This window comes from Syngnathoides biaculeatus, chromosome 4 (assembly GCF_019802595.1).
Source record: "Syngnathoides biaculeatus isolate LvHL_M chromosome 4, ASM1980259v1, whole genome shotgun sequence".
In the NCBI taxonomy this organism is placed as follows: domain Eukaryota; kingdom Metazoa; phylum Chordata; class Actinopteri; order Syngnathiformes; family Syngnathidae; genus Syngnathoides; species Syngnathoides biaculeatus.
Window position 1 is genome coordinate 15,917,476 of NC_084643.1, and position 13,838 is coordinate 15,931,313.

The 13,838-nt window shown below is 39.9% G+C and overlaps 1 protein-coding gene across 1 annotated transcript in view; it reads right to left on the reverse strand.

Moving 5' to 3' along the window:
* adgrd2 (adhesion G protein-coupled receptor D2) overlaps positions 1–13,838 on the reverse strand; it is a 77,228-nt gene that overhangs the window by 53,085 nt on the left and 10,305 nt on the right. The window contains exons 5-8 of the mRNA XM_061817517.1: positions 13,494–13,616; positions 12,108–12,202; positions 11,422–11,709; positions 5,872–5,983 (exon numbers count right to left, since the gene is read on the reverse strand). Coding sequence (XP_061673501.1) covers positions 5,872–5,983; positions 11,422–11,709; positions 12,108–12,202; positions 13,494–13,616 — 618 coding nt within the window. The remainder of the gene's footprint in view (positions 1–5,871; positions 5,984–11,421; positions 11,710–12,107; positions 12,203–13,493; positions 13,617–13,838) is intronic.

Genomic DNA, 13,838 nt, shown 5'->3' on the forward strand with positions numbered 1-13,838 from the left:
AGGCAGATCAATTACGCTGTACAATGAACAGCCGGGTGATAGCGTACCTTTTTAATAAATACATTTTAAAACAAGACCAAATATTTCGTATATACATTCAGGATATCAAAGTGTTTACTATTTGTCAGTTTATGACCAACTAAACCAAACAAGAACTTTACAAATGCTTTCCAGCCTTTGTTTACAACGCGAGGCACATCCTGCTCAATGCGTCTGCTTTCTTCTGTATTCGAACGTGTGTGCTGTCTAACTGGCTCAAATTGATAACCTTTACGTCTCTATAAAGTTCGTATTCTTCACAGTCTTCGTGGGACCCTTCAGAATTGTGTTCATCGCTCGAAATATTGGAAAATTCTTCGTCGTTCTTACAATGTATTCCAATGCTCAGCATTGTTGCTATGACTTCACATTCTTATTCGGCTGTTTCTGCTTCGTTTTTCCAGCAATGTGTGATAATTTTTTGCTGATAATCGAAAATTAAATATGTTTCCTTCATAATGGAATTCAGACTCGCCGTCGGCAATGAACAACGCCGCCGACAATGGCGCACTCAGCCGCTAGGGACGACAACGCCGTAAATTGGCCCGGCTCGGCACCGCGATGAGCCACCCCAGCCGAAGGCGTGATCGACTTGTCACAGCTGGGCCCGGTGTCTTGTCACACCCGGGCCGCGGCGTTGACATCGCTCGCGGCTGAGTACGGTACATACTGTCATACTGTTGCAGAGTCTGTTGTTAGTGAGAAGTGATCCGCATATAATCTAAATATGGCTCGAAATGATAGGGTAATATTACCCCGGTCACTTCACTCGATTGTGAGATGTTCTCTTCTTCGAAAAGAGCTTCCATGTCAGGAGGGGCGTCAGAAAAATCCGAAAATCTCTGTTGTTCCTCTCCCAAAGCAGGCACACCTCATGTTTTCAATGGTGAATGTCCCAGTGTGGCATCTGCTGATGATTTAGCAGGCAGTATGGCGACCACTTCAATGTCGATTGAGACTTCCACAACTTTGTGCATGGATGACACACTCTCCGCTCATATTTATTTTTTCGTATAGACATTGAAGTGAAGAATGTTGTATATATTTTTCATTACAATATCAAATTTAGAATGTTTATAAGCATGTCACTGGGGCTTTAAGCTTATACAGAGTCCCATGACCCATTCGTGGTTCACCGTTGTAGACCAGTGCAACGACTATTGTGCAAAGGGAGCAGTTTAAAGTGATGAATGTAAAATAGGCACCTACAAGTAAGGTGGATTTTTTTTTTCACTTATTATTGGCTGATTTAGGCTTTAAACAATAATATGCTGAATATGAGCATCATGTAATTTAATGAAAGAGGCAAACTAGTTTGTTTGCATTTTTCCTCTTAATTTTGCCAAGCTATCAAACATTCATTGAATCATTTTTCATACCGGTCACGCTCTGTTCAAGACTTGGTTGCTCTGTCATTTGCTAAGGGCTACAATAGCCGTGTTTTGTTGTTTTACAATTAACAGATATGAATGGACTAACCTCTCCTGTGATCATCAGAAGACCTTATGATACTATTGAAATGTGATACATTCAAGTTGCAGCCATGGTGTAGATGTAGGCATGCCTGACTTTGGTGCGGGGAGCGGGGTAATCAATTCCAGCTCAGTGTGACTGATTGGTGACCTTTCTTTTCGCCAATGTTAGCTGCGATAGGAACCATTTATGCCACAACCCTTTAAGGGACTTCGACAATGGACATTTAAGTCAATCACTGTGTTTGTTCTTTATTAATAAAAGAACTTGTGGTGAAACGCATGGTGAAAAAGCTACATCCAGCTCATCCACACAGAGCAGAATATTTACAAACCCAAATGCAATGAAGTTGGTATGTATAAAACAAATAAAAACAGAACAAATTGTTCAAATCATATTCAACCTCAACTTAAAATACAAATATAATGTTTAACTTTGCATGATATTGCTGGAACATGTTACAAAAACAGCTGGGACAGGTGGCAAAATCGACTGAGAAAGTTGAGGAATGCTCATCAAACACCTGTTTGGAACATCCTACAGGTGAACAAGCTCATTGGGAGCAGGTGGGTGCCATGTGCCCGTGCACCAACGTCACCGAAATCACCTGACTGGCCATATTGCTGGTCAAACAAAGCTTTGTTTAGTGCAATGTCTGTTGAAACGAAACGAAAACATGTCTTATTCCATGACACCCAGAGTTTTGTCCGATACCGTTAAACATTTAGAAGGTGATAATAAACAAAGGTACGTGGAAAAATTAGAGACACTTGACATAGAAGACCCATATTTAATGCCAAAGTCGATGTTTTCGCCAATAAGAAATTGGATTGTTAATTTGCTTCCGCTTGTCTTGGACAACTGGATATACACATGCATCTGGTGAGTAAGTAATCAAGATTTACATAGAAAAGTTCAACAGCGTAGAAAACTCTGGACACATACAAATACTTTGTTGCTGGATCTGTTCTCAGTCAAGAATAAATCCCACATAGTGATGGACCCACTCAAAATTTTTCAATACAAATACCAATAATTAAATAAATGACCCTTGGTTTTACACAAACCAGCATTAATTAACTATGATTGGGAAAAAAAAAAAAAGAGTACAGCGACTCGGCTCCTCTCTACACAGAAGCGTATCGCTGCCACATGTAAACCTTTCTGTGACAGACGGTTTATTTTCTTTTTTTAAATGCGCATTGTTCTCAAAAGAGTCAATTTGGCATTATAAATACTTAATGGTAATTTGAGATTTAGAAAAATAATTCCTACCAGAAATTAAATGATCGCTACACAGGCATGTGTATTTGGTTAGGCACCATCCATCATGTTTAATTGCCGAAATCCATTGATCTTTTTTGGTCTTTTCAGATGCTATTCTATATAAATACCAATATTTAAATAAATGATCCCTGGTTTTACACAAACTCGCTGTCACGAACTATGATTGGAAAAAAAAGACAGGGAGATGGCTCCTCCGTACACGGAAGTGTATTGCTGCCACATGTAAAACTCTCTGTGACAGACATTTTTTTTTTTCAATACACATTGTTCTCAAATGAGTCAATTTGACATTGAAGATACTAATTGGTAATTTGAGATTAAAAATAATTCCTAACTGAAATGATCGGGACACAGGCGAGTGTGTATTTGGTTGGCCACCAGCCATCACGTTTAATTGCCGAAATCCATCGATCTTTTCTGGTCTTTTCAGTTGGTATGCATTAAAACAATCTTTTTGAAGATCTGTCCCATCTCTTGTGACAACCAATGGTACAAAAGATCTTGGGTATTTTAAATATTCTCTTCCGGTTCAATGTCTCCCACAATGTCAAGCAGCCCTGTTTGACCAGCAATATGGTGCCTTAAAAATGGTGACGTCATATGCACGAACTCTATAAAAAGGAGCTTCGCTGAGTTGGTCAGTCATTCACAAGCACATCTAACTGGGTTAAGTTTCACCTCGTTGTGAACAAGTCCATGAGAAAATACTTGAACAGTTTAACGTCAATGTTCCTCAATGTACAATGGCAAGGAATTCAGGGATTTCATAATTTAACAGCAGTAAAGACTGTAAGAGTGTAAGACTGAAAAATAACATTGAATGTCGGTTAGCTTCGATCCCATGGGCATGGGAAAAGGCATGGGTTCAGGAACACTTCAGAAAACCAATCTCAGTAACAGTAACTACATCCTTAAGTGCAACTTAAAACTGTTGTATGCAAAAGCAAAAATCATTTATCAACAACACCCAGAAACATGGCTTCTCTGTGCCCGAGCTCATCTATGTCTATATCTCATGGAAAGAGGAAAATTGTTCTATGGACCGACAAGTCTACGTTTTAAATTGTTTTGGGAAATTTTGGAAGAGGAAAATAATGATCTGGACTATGATGCAAAGCTAAAAAAAAAAAAAAAAAAAAACGCATCTGTGATGGTATGGATTTGTTTTAGGGTAATGACATGGGTTACTTGCGCATTTGTGAAGGCACCGTTAATGCTGAAAGTTACAAACAGGTTTTGGAGAAACACATGTCATTCAAGCAACATCTTTTTTTCATGGATGCCCCTGCTAATTTCAGTGACACAATGCCAATCTATATTCTGCATGTTTTCCCACAGTGTGGCTTTGTAATAAAGGAGTACGGGTACTGCAGTCCAAACCCGTCTCCCATTGAAAATGTGCGGCGTATTATGAAGTGTGAAATACAACAATGGAGACCCCGGACAGTTGAACAGCTGAAGCTGTACATAAAGGAAGAATGAGAAAGAATACCACTAAGAAAGCCTCAACAATTAGTGTCCTCAGTTCCTCAACTTTAATTGAATGTTGTTAAAAGAAAAGGAGATGTACCTCAGTGGTAAACATGACCCTATCCCAACTCTTTTGAAATATGTTGCAGGCATAAAATTCTAAATTAATGATTATTTGCTAAAAAGAATAAAGTTCATCAGTTTGAGCATTAAATATCTAGTATTTGTAGTGTGTTCAATTAATTATACCTTGAACATGATTTTCAAATCATTTTCTTTTTTTTTTATTCATGTTCAACACCGGCAGCACGGTGGGTCAGCTGGAAAGCATTGGCCTCACAGTTCTGAGGTTCCAGGTTCAATCCAAGACCGGCTGTGTGGAGTTTGCATGTTTCCTTCCACATCCCCAAAAAATGCAAAATTAATTGGGCACTCTAAATTGCCCCAAGGTGTGATTGTGACTGCGGCTGTTTGTCTTTATGTGTCCTGCGATTGGCTGGCAACCAGTTCAAGGTGTATCACGCCTCCTGCCTATTGAAAGTTGGGATAGGCTCCAGCTGGTGAGGAAAAGCGGATAAGAAAATGGATGGATGGATGTTTAACACCAACTCCCAACTTCATCAGAATTTGGTTTATATTTAATTAGCATATAAAATATGGATAATACGCCATGTTTTGTGCTAGTAAAGCAGCAGATCGATACATATATTGGTAGAAGGGTTTTCTTGATTTTGGGAGTCGATTTTTTAGGTGTTTATTTTAATTGAGAGTGCATTAAACATGCACCATTATAGGTAGTTTCGCCACCTCAGAAAAATAGCATTCAACTCAAGTATGTATAATGTAATGTAATGTTGTAATTCCATATGATCTATCTAGCCATCTGTGAAAAAAATCTACAGATAATGAATACAAATGTACCGTACACCATGATACAGTATATGATGAAATAAAGCAGGGCCCATCAAAGGTTTGTCCTCTAAATTGCAGAAGGACAAGGGTGGCCAAACTCGTGAGTTTCACTGTTTCTTACAAATAATATATCAAGGTATCGGCATGATTCTAAATAAATATAATTCAACCATAATTCACTGACATTAAATAGTGCCAAAAAAAGGTTCACGATGGACTCGGATGACTAGTTTTGAGTGTAATCAAGACTGATTTACCTTTGTAGGAATTATGTTACAATGATAACATGCTTATTTCTGTAGGGGTGCAAAAATGCAACAAGATATATTCCTTGTAGAAATCTAGGTAATTGTCATTCCATCAAAAAAGAAACTCAAGGGTTAAGGAATGTAATTAAACAGAAACAAAAGCTCATGGCAAGCATTTGTAGTTGCAGAAAAATTTAAAAATTCTCTTCACATGGACAAAATCAAAATTTTGTTTCAAAATGAAACTAATAGCACACTGTTGAAAGAGCTTATTTTCAACCATAAACAACGAAAAGACTTGACAAGGCATATTTTTCTAGTTTAAATCTAGTCCAGTCTCATGAATACCATCTTAGAGTTAGGTTGGGTCTTGTAAATTTTAGCCAAACAAGTTTACAGCCCTAAAATGGTGACTTAACTGAAGTTGATCCGTGACACTCACTGATGTTGGGGCTGTGAAATGTCAGGTGATCTCTCTTTACCATCAAGGTGGGGCTCAAGTTAGTCACCATCCGGTCAATATTTTTCACGACATCCATTGGACCATTCACCACCTGCAACACATGCAACAGTGGCACATATGAACCATCCTCCCTGCCATACTCAACTCTACCTTACTTCATTCAAGCATGAAAACAGACAAAATATGGTAACAACAAACAATTACATGAAGTTGTTAAAGAACAGAATGTGGAGTTGGGCTCAGCTTAAAAAAGCTTTTAGTCGTCTAAGAATGATATTCTATAAGCTTAACAATTCATATTCAAAATGAATACCAACACCCAAATACCAAATTTACCAATACTCCAGAGCATAGGCCTCTCCCTTAGAGATAAAGCAAAGCAAAGCCAAGCAACTTTATTTGTATAGCGCATTTCATACACGAGGTAACTCACTGTACTTTATATGAATAAAGGCATTTGAAAAAAAAGAGATAAAACATTTAAAACGGGATAAAAACAATAAAAATTACAACACAATATATATTTAAAAAAGAATTCAAACTACATGTAGTGCAAGTAATATGATAAGTGTAAATACGCTAAAAAGAATGAGAAAAAAGAAGAGTTTTCAACCTAGATTTAAAAACATTCCCACTTGGGGCTGACCTCACCTCTGTCGGCAACTTATTCCATATGTGTGCAGCATAATAGCTAAATGCTGCTTCACCATGTTTGCTTTGTACTCTGTGCTCCACTATTTGACCTGAGTCAGTCGATCTCAAAGCTCTACTGGGTTTGTATTCCGTAAGCATTTCTTTCATGTATTCAGGACCTAAATAATTAAGTGCTTTATAGACCAGTAGCAGAACTTTAATATCTATTCTAAAGCTGACTGGAAGCCAGTGTAAGAATTGAACGTTTACAATTGGAGTTATATGTTCTTATCTCTTTGTTGTGGTCAGAACCCGAGCAGCATTCTGAACGGGCTGCAGCTGTTTAATGCCCCTTATGGGGAGCCCAGTCAGAAGACCATTACAATAATCAAGTCTACTTGAGATCAAAGCCTGGATGTGCTTTTCCTGGTCTGCTTGACACATACAATACTTTACTGTAGATATATTTTTCAGATGGTAGAAGGCAGTTTTTGTGATTGATTTAATATGATTGTTGAATGTTAGGTCAGAAACAATCAGAACACAAAGGTTTCGGACTTGGTGTTTGGTTTTTAAAGACAGAGAGTCCAGGTGTTTACTAACAGGAATTCTCTTTTCTTTATTGCCAAATATTGCCAGATAGGGTGAGAAGCCAAGTCATCTGGGAGGGGCTCAAGCATTGAAAGGAGTCAGATGAGATGACTGGGAGGCATCTGGATCAGATGCCTCCCAGACGCCTCCTTGGTGAGTTGTTTCGGGCATATCCCACTAGAAAGAGATCCCGAGGATGACCCAGGACACGCTGGAGAGACTGTATCTTGGCTTGCCTGGGAATGCCGGCCCCTGCCTGGGTCTCCTGTTTTAGCTGCTGGTGGGGGCAGTGGGGGCCCTTTGTCGCTCCCTGGACCAGCTTCTCTTCCTCTTCCCGTTTGTGTGTGTGAGTGTGAGGGAGGGGTGCAGGGGGGGGGTCTCCTGGGGATTGTGGGGCCTGCCGTGGTATTTTTTTTTGTCCCTACCTGGTATGGGGACGGGTGTGGGTCCACCTCTGATACTCGGGGGAGGGTGGTGGTGCTGGTGGGTGTGGTGTCGGGGGATCCTGTGGTCAGTGCTGTGGGTCTGGGTGGGGTGGTCTTTGACAGTGGTTGCTTGGCCTTATGGGCCTGACCTGAAAGAGCCATACCTCTTAATCGGTCACTGAGCACAGACTCATGCCAAATGCTCTACACACTCATTCCGCTTGAATAATGCCCCACATCCACCCATCACTGGGGGACAGTGGATCGTGGGGAGGGAAAGGAGGGGGGGGGGGTCTTGGCTGTTAGGCAGTAGTGCCTGGCACCCCTTCCTCACCCCCTCAGCTCTCTGGCTCTCCAGATTTTAATGGGGGGGTGGGGGGTGGGGGCATTGATTCACAGGGTAGAGGCCACTGACTGCGAGTCGGTGTCTTGGCAGTCAGAGTAAGAGAGGGGCAGGTGGGTTTTCACTTAGTTGTATGGCGGTGCTCCTGAGGCTGGGCCCTCTCTGGGCTGGATGAATACTTGGCGTTGGGACTCCCCACTCATGGGCTGTTGCTGCTCCCTGGGTTGACTCCTTTTCCTTCTTTTGTTGGGTGCCCCTATCTGCCTTCCTTTCCAACAAATGAGGGACATTTTCCCATTCTTGGGCTGGGCAGGGACTGGCCACAGCATGGGCCCTGTGGGTTATGGGGGGTGTATTCCTCTCCCGGGGTGGAGTGTGCAGTGGCGTTTGTGGGATGGTGGGAGGGGGTGTTGGTTGGGAGGGTGTAATTTGGTCCCTGTGGCCCCCTGTTGGTGGGGGGTAAGAGCGTGCTGGGTCCCTCAATGTAGGATGTGTCCTGTTCACCGGGTTGCTCTCGGTGGACTCCTGCATCCAATCCTTTCCTTGACTGATTGAGTGGAGTCCTCAGCCTCTGCCTTGCAGGCACAGCAATTATAGGACATTTCTGTCAGTCTTTGTGTGAAATGGTGACAATTAATTTACATGTATCTGTCGGCACAGACCATTGGGACTCTTTCATTGAATGTGGGACAACTCACTTATTGCGACGAATAACTCATGTATACACGGATTGTTTGTGTATCACCCCCACTTATACTCTTGTTCTATAAACATCTATAAGTGTTACTCTATAAGACTTTGGAATGTCTATAAGACACCCACACTTCAGTTGTATAGCCGGGTTCATGAGCCTTGTCTTGCATGCTTCTTCTATGTTGTCCCGTTCTTCCCTGACAGGGTGTATGTACCACTTCCATCTCATGCCAGATCCATATTTAAAGTTTCCTTGTTGTAGATATGTAATGATTTACTTTTCTCATCCATTTTATAATTTGTACTTTGTCTTTGTCTCTGTGCCGCCTCTAGAAATAGTTTTGTTTGACTGATCAACTTTTATATATCATAATACTATGAAACCACAGAGGAAGCACCATGACACAGTAAAACTCTTCTACCATAAAAAGACAGCAAATTCTCCATTCTGCTTGATCTAACAGTTGAACAAGACTAAAAAAAAATAATAATAATTGAGCCCCTTATATATAAATACAATGATTATTTTTGTCTTGGTTCTTTTTCCCACACTAAAATGTTTTTATCACTTTTTACTTTTTCTATAGCCTGAATACAATTGGGCTGAATAATACAGAGTCTAATGGATACACTTATAATGCATTGGTAATTGTGGATTTTTCATTGTAACCCATTTGAAACCTCTCATTCTAAACACAATGTTCCTGAGAGCTGAGCCTTGGGTACAAGCAGGGGCAGTGTGGAAAGCAGGCGGTTGGAGCAAGAGCATGGCAACAGTTTGTCTAAGAGATGCTCATCCATTGAATCTGGGCTGAGATGGCCTTGGAGTGTTGCGAGGCCAGGGGGAAGGGAGGCGAGTGCTAATACAAACATAACACTTGCCATGAGTTGCCGCCATTTAGATCCACAAGCACATCACTAGCAGAGTAAAACTGAGCATTCTAAAAAGATGCAATTCAGCCTTCTACGAACAACAATATATATATTTTTAAATAAAATAATAATAATAATAGGCCAGCACGGTGTGCGACTGCTTAGCACAGCTGCCTCGGACCCGGGTACAAATCCAATCTTGCCTGAGTGGAGTTTGGATGTTCTCCCCGTCCTTGTGTGAGTTTTCTCCAGTTGCTGCAGTTTCCATCCCACATGTGTGACAGGTTAATGAAAGGCTCCAAATTGCCTGTCGGTGTGAATATGAGTGCAAATGGTCTTTTTTTTGTTTGTTTGTTTATGTCTTGTGATCGACTGGTGACCAGGTAGAGTGCACTCTGCCTCTCACGCAGAGTCAGCTGGGATAGGCTGCAACACACCCGAGTGAGGATAAGTGGGATGGTAAATGGATTAATGGATACTACTACTACTACTACTACTACTACTACTACTACTAATAATAATAATAATAATAATAATAATAATAATTAATTGTTTAGATGTACCCCCTGTATGCAGGTTTTTTTCTACAGTTACTCCTGGCTTCCTCCCACTTTCCAAAATAGTGCATGTTTGGTAAACTGAAGACTAATATAAATATAAGTGTGACTGTGAGTTTAAATGGTTGTTTGTATACCTTTCCTACTGGCCGAGGTTAGCTGAGATAGACTCCAGTTATTCACAACACTAATAAGAAATGGATGGATGATAAATTACAATTATATAACGTTTTCCACAACACTGGAAAAAAATGTTCAAGCATAGTTCTGTCTTATTTCCTTCCCGTTAATCCGTCTAAATGTTAGATTTTGGACAGTGCTTAATGTACTCTTAGCTTGTAGGTTTCATGTGGTGGTAACCCGAGTGCTAGATGTGTGAAAATATTTAAATTATGATGTTTTAGTTGCAAAATACAATTGATGGGCATGGTCGCCTGTTCCTGATAACCTCACATACTGGGTATCTACTGTATTTATTGAAAAAAAAAAAACACATTGCCCTCTAGTTGTGACAGGCAGAACTCTACCGGGGATCTTTTCAATTGCATAAAAAAAGTGGCTAAAAAGTGCCTGTAATGATCATAGATATAGATTTTGTGTGTGTGTATACATATATATAGTATATATATATATATATATATTATATATATATATATATATATATATATATCCATCCATCCATTTTCTTCGCCGCTTATCGTCACAAGGGTCACGGGGAGTGCTGGAGCCTATCCCAGCTGTCAACAGGCTGGAGGCAGGGTTGAACTGGTTGAAGCCAATTGCTGGGCACATAGAGACAAACAGACACACTCACAATCACAACTAGGGGCAATTTAGATTGTCCACTTAATGTTGCATGTTTTTGGGATGTGGGAGAGGAAACCGGAGTGGCATGCAGGCACGAGGAGAACATGCAAACTCCACACAGGCGGGGCCGGGATCGAAACCGGGTCCTCAGAACTGTGAGGCCAACGCTTTACCTGCTGATCCACTGTGCCGCTTATAAAATATATCTTTCTAATTAATTACAGTATTGATTTAGTATATTCATTACAGCATCATCCAAACATTATGCCCATGAGGCTGATAATTAATGTTTTTGTGTTGGCAGGTTTATGTTTGAAATGTTTGAAAATTTGAATTCTTAAAAAATATTTAAGTGCACAGTATAGTAATATTGAGATGATGACTTGGCAACTGCAGTTATTTCATAAAGCTATCTAGGTGGTCCAAGCATTTTTTATTTATTCTCCAATTGCAGGGCTGTCTAGTTTATTTCACCCCCAGATGAATAATGACAGTGGCAGCAACTTGAAATGAATTACCAAATAATATGGTCGAAAGCATCTCCAAAGCACAGCAAGGCAAAGAAGAGATAAGAAAGAAGGTACAAAGCAATACATGCATATGCTACCTCTTTGATGGCCTGCCACTTGAAGGCATTTTCCTGACTGATGACGCTGTCGGCCAAACCGATGAAGTGTTTGCTTAGCTCCTCGACGCTCTCCTTGCAGTGGCTGGTGTCATCGGAAAGCTGTGGGGGAACATCAGCAGCCAGAGACAGCAACTGGATGAGCGAAACCATGTCTGTTGGCTGTAGTCCCTCCTGCCTTGTGTCCTGCAGTGCCTGGACAGACATGTCCAACAGGGCAGAAGCTTCGGCCAGGCTGCTCAGCCCTGATGACTGCTGCCCCAGTAATCCCTGAAAGTAGAGACAGGCCTGCTGATTTCTTCCATAGCGATTTCAATCGCAGCACATTCAAGTAAGGTCCGTGATAATTGTCTATTAACATGAAGAGGGGCTGCAATCAGCCAGATATGCTCATTTTACATTAACTTCTAAAAGTTAAAAGTTTTGTTGACACAAGTTGTTAATGTACACAGGTCATTTTTAGTGTAGTATTATGAGTAGTTATTAGTGTCGGATTTATTTATGTGCTATTGCTCTACATGTTATACGATTACAGTAGAATTGATGCAAATAAACTAAACTTTCCTAGTGGCAAGAATAATAGTAACGGTAAGTAAACATCAGCTCATGGAAAGAAAAAGAGAAGGATAACAATGTACTGTATAGATAAAAATGTATGAGTTGTTTACCTGGCTGTTATTGGAAAGATTCATCAGATAATTCATAAAAGCAGTGGGTTGAGAGCTTTGGGACTCACTCATTTGTTTCATTTTCAGGTAACGTTCTGGGTAAAAAAAAAAAAGAAACAAAAACAAATATGGTGTCAGTATAGTGGTGTCTGGTATAAAGGATGTTTTTTAGTTCATATTTTGACATTACCTACATCAAGTGGAGAAAAAAATGGCATAAAGCAGGTATAACATACAAATGCCGTAAATACTTGTTTCAGTTGCTTTCTATGTCCTAATTAGCACTTTACAGGCTTTAAAATACTATTTTTTTTGTGTGCAAGTTGTGTGTTTCAACTACCTTAAATGTGTTTATACTATGTTCCTGGTCGCCAACCCCATTGCTGGCCACCATGATCAAAATGTGATGATTGAGCACAATCCGGATGAGCAAGATGGGCAAACATGACAAGATGCCCGGTATGATGTTTGAACTCTCAACATATTTACTATAGCAGTCACGGTGCGACTTACAAACAAGACATGATGCTAATTCTGCAGTAAGGCCAGAAAGGGGGGATTCATTAATCATTGGTTGGGGAAAAAAATACTTCCAAAGTTGCCCAGTGTCCACATGTTAGAAACAAGTGGCACCTAATCATATTTAATTTACTGGTATCTGTGGGCCAAAATTTGAGCCTTTGGGACACTAGACCTGTCCTCCTATGGCCTGGAGAGTATCCTGTGATAGACAAAGATAAATCTCAGGAAGACTTTAATGCTGAGCAAAATAATCCCAAAGCGCACAACATTTTGGACAGCAGGGTACATAGTGTACATGTCCAGTAGTAGCCTTAGTTAACCTTACCACTTCTATGTCTTTAGATGTTTATTTATTTAAAAAAAAAAGCCCATTGTCTTCTTTTATTTTTTTGGCCATATTGATACCTGAGTTAGAATGTACAGGGTGTCCCAAAAAAATTTATACACACTTTAAATAATTGTAAACTTGATGTTTATTATAATTCAAATAATGTTATAACATGTAAAACAATTTAGAACTTTCATTATATAAAGTGTGCATCTTTTTTTGGGACACCCTATATAAAAAATGTGTAACGTATATAAAAAGATATCTTTCCATTCAAGTCCACTATACCTAATTGTATTATTTATCTACTTTTGGTAAGTGAATAGTTCTAATCTCTCATAAATATTCACAAGAGAAATAAAAATTAACCCCTAAAGGTTAAAGTCACTTAACCATAACTAGACTTGACTTGAAGAGCAAGGTTACATTGCAAACCAAAAGAGCATATGGCACTATTTGTTGATAAAATGGTAGTTTATGGTTTACTGTCCACATTAAATTCTGAAATTGCAATAACGTGTTAAAATAAGACATACCTTTGCTACTCATGCACATAAATGGCAGTGGCTCAGAGCAGTCCAACAGACTCGTGATTGGGTGCTGATCTGACTGGATCTGCAGGGTTCTGCAGCCTTGCATCACCATCTGCTGGTGCTTTGCTGCTCACACATCACACAAATGCCAATTAGCGCAGCCAGACAGAAAAGAAAAGAAAAAGAAAAGCATTTTGAAACCAAATGTGTTTAAAAACCAAGGTAAAAACAGTCAGTGTTCAGTAGAAAAAGGTTAATCTTGACACAGAACAACAATAGAAGCCAAACAAAACCAAACATTGATTTTACATTGCCGTAAACCAGCAGCTTGAAAACCAGTGGACTGCT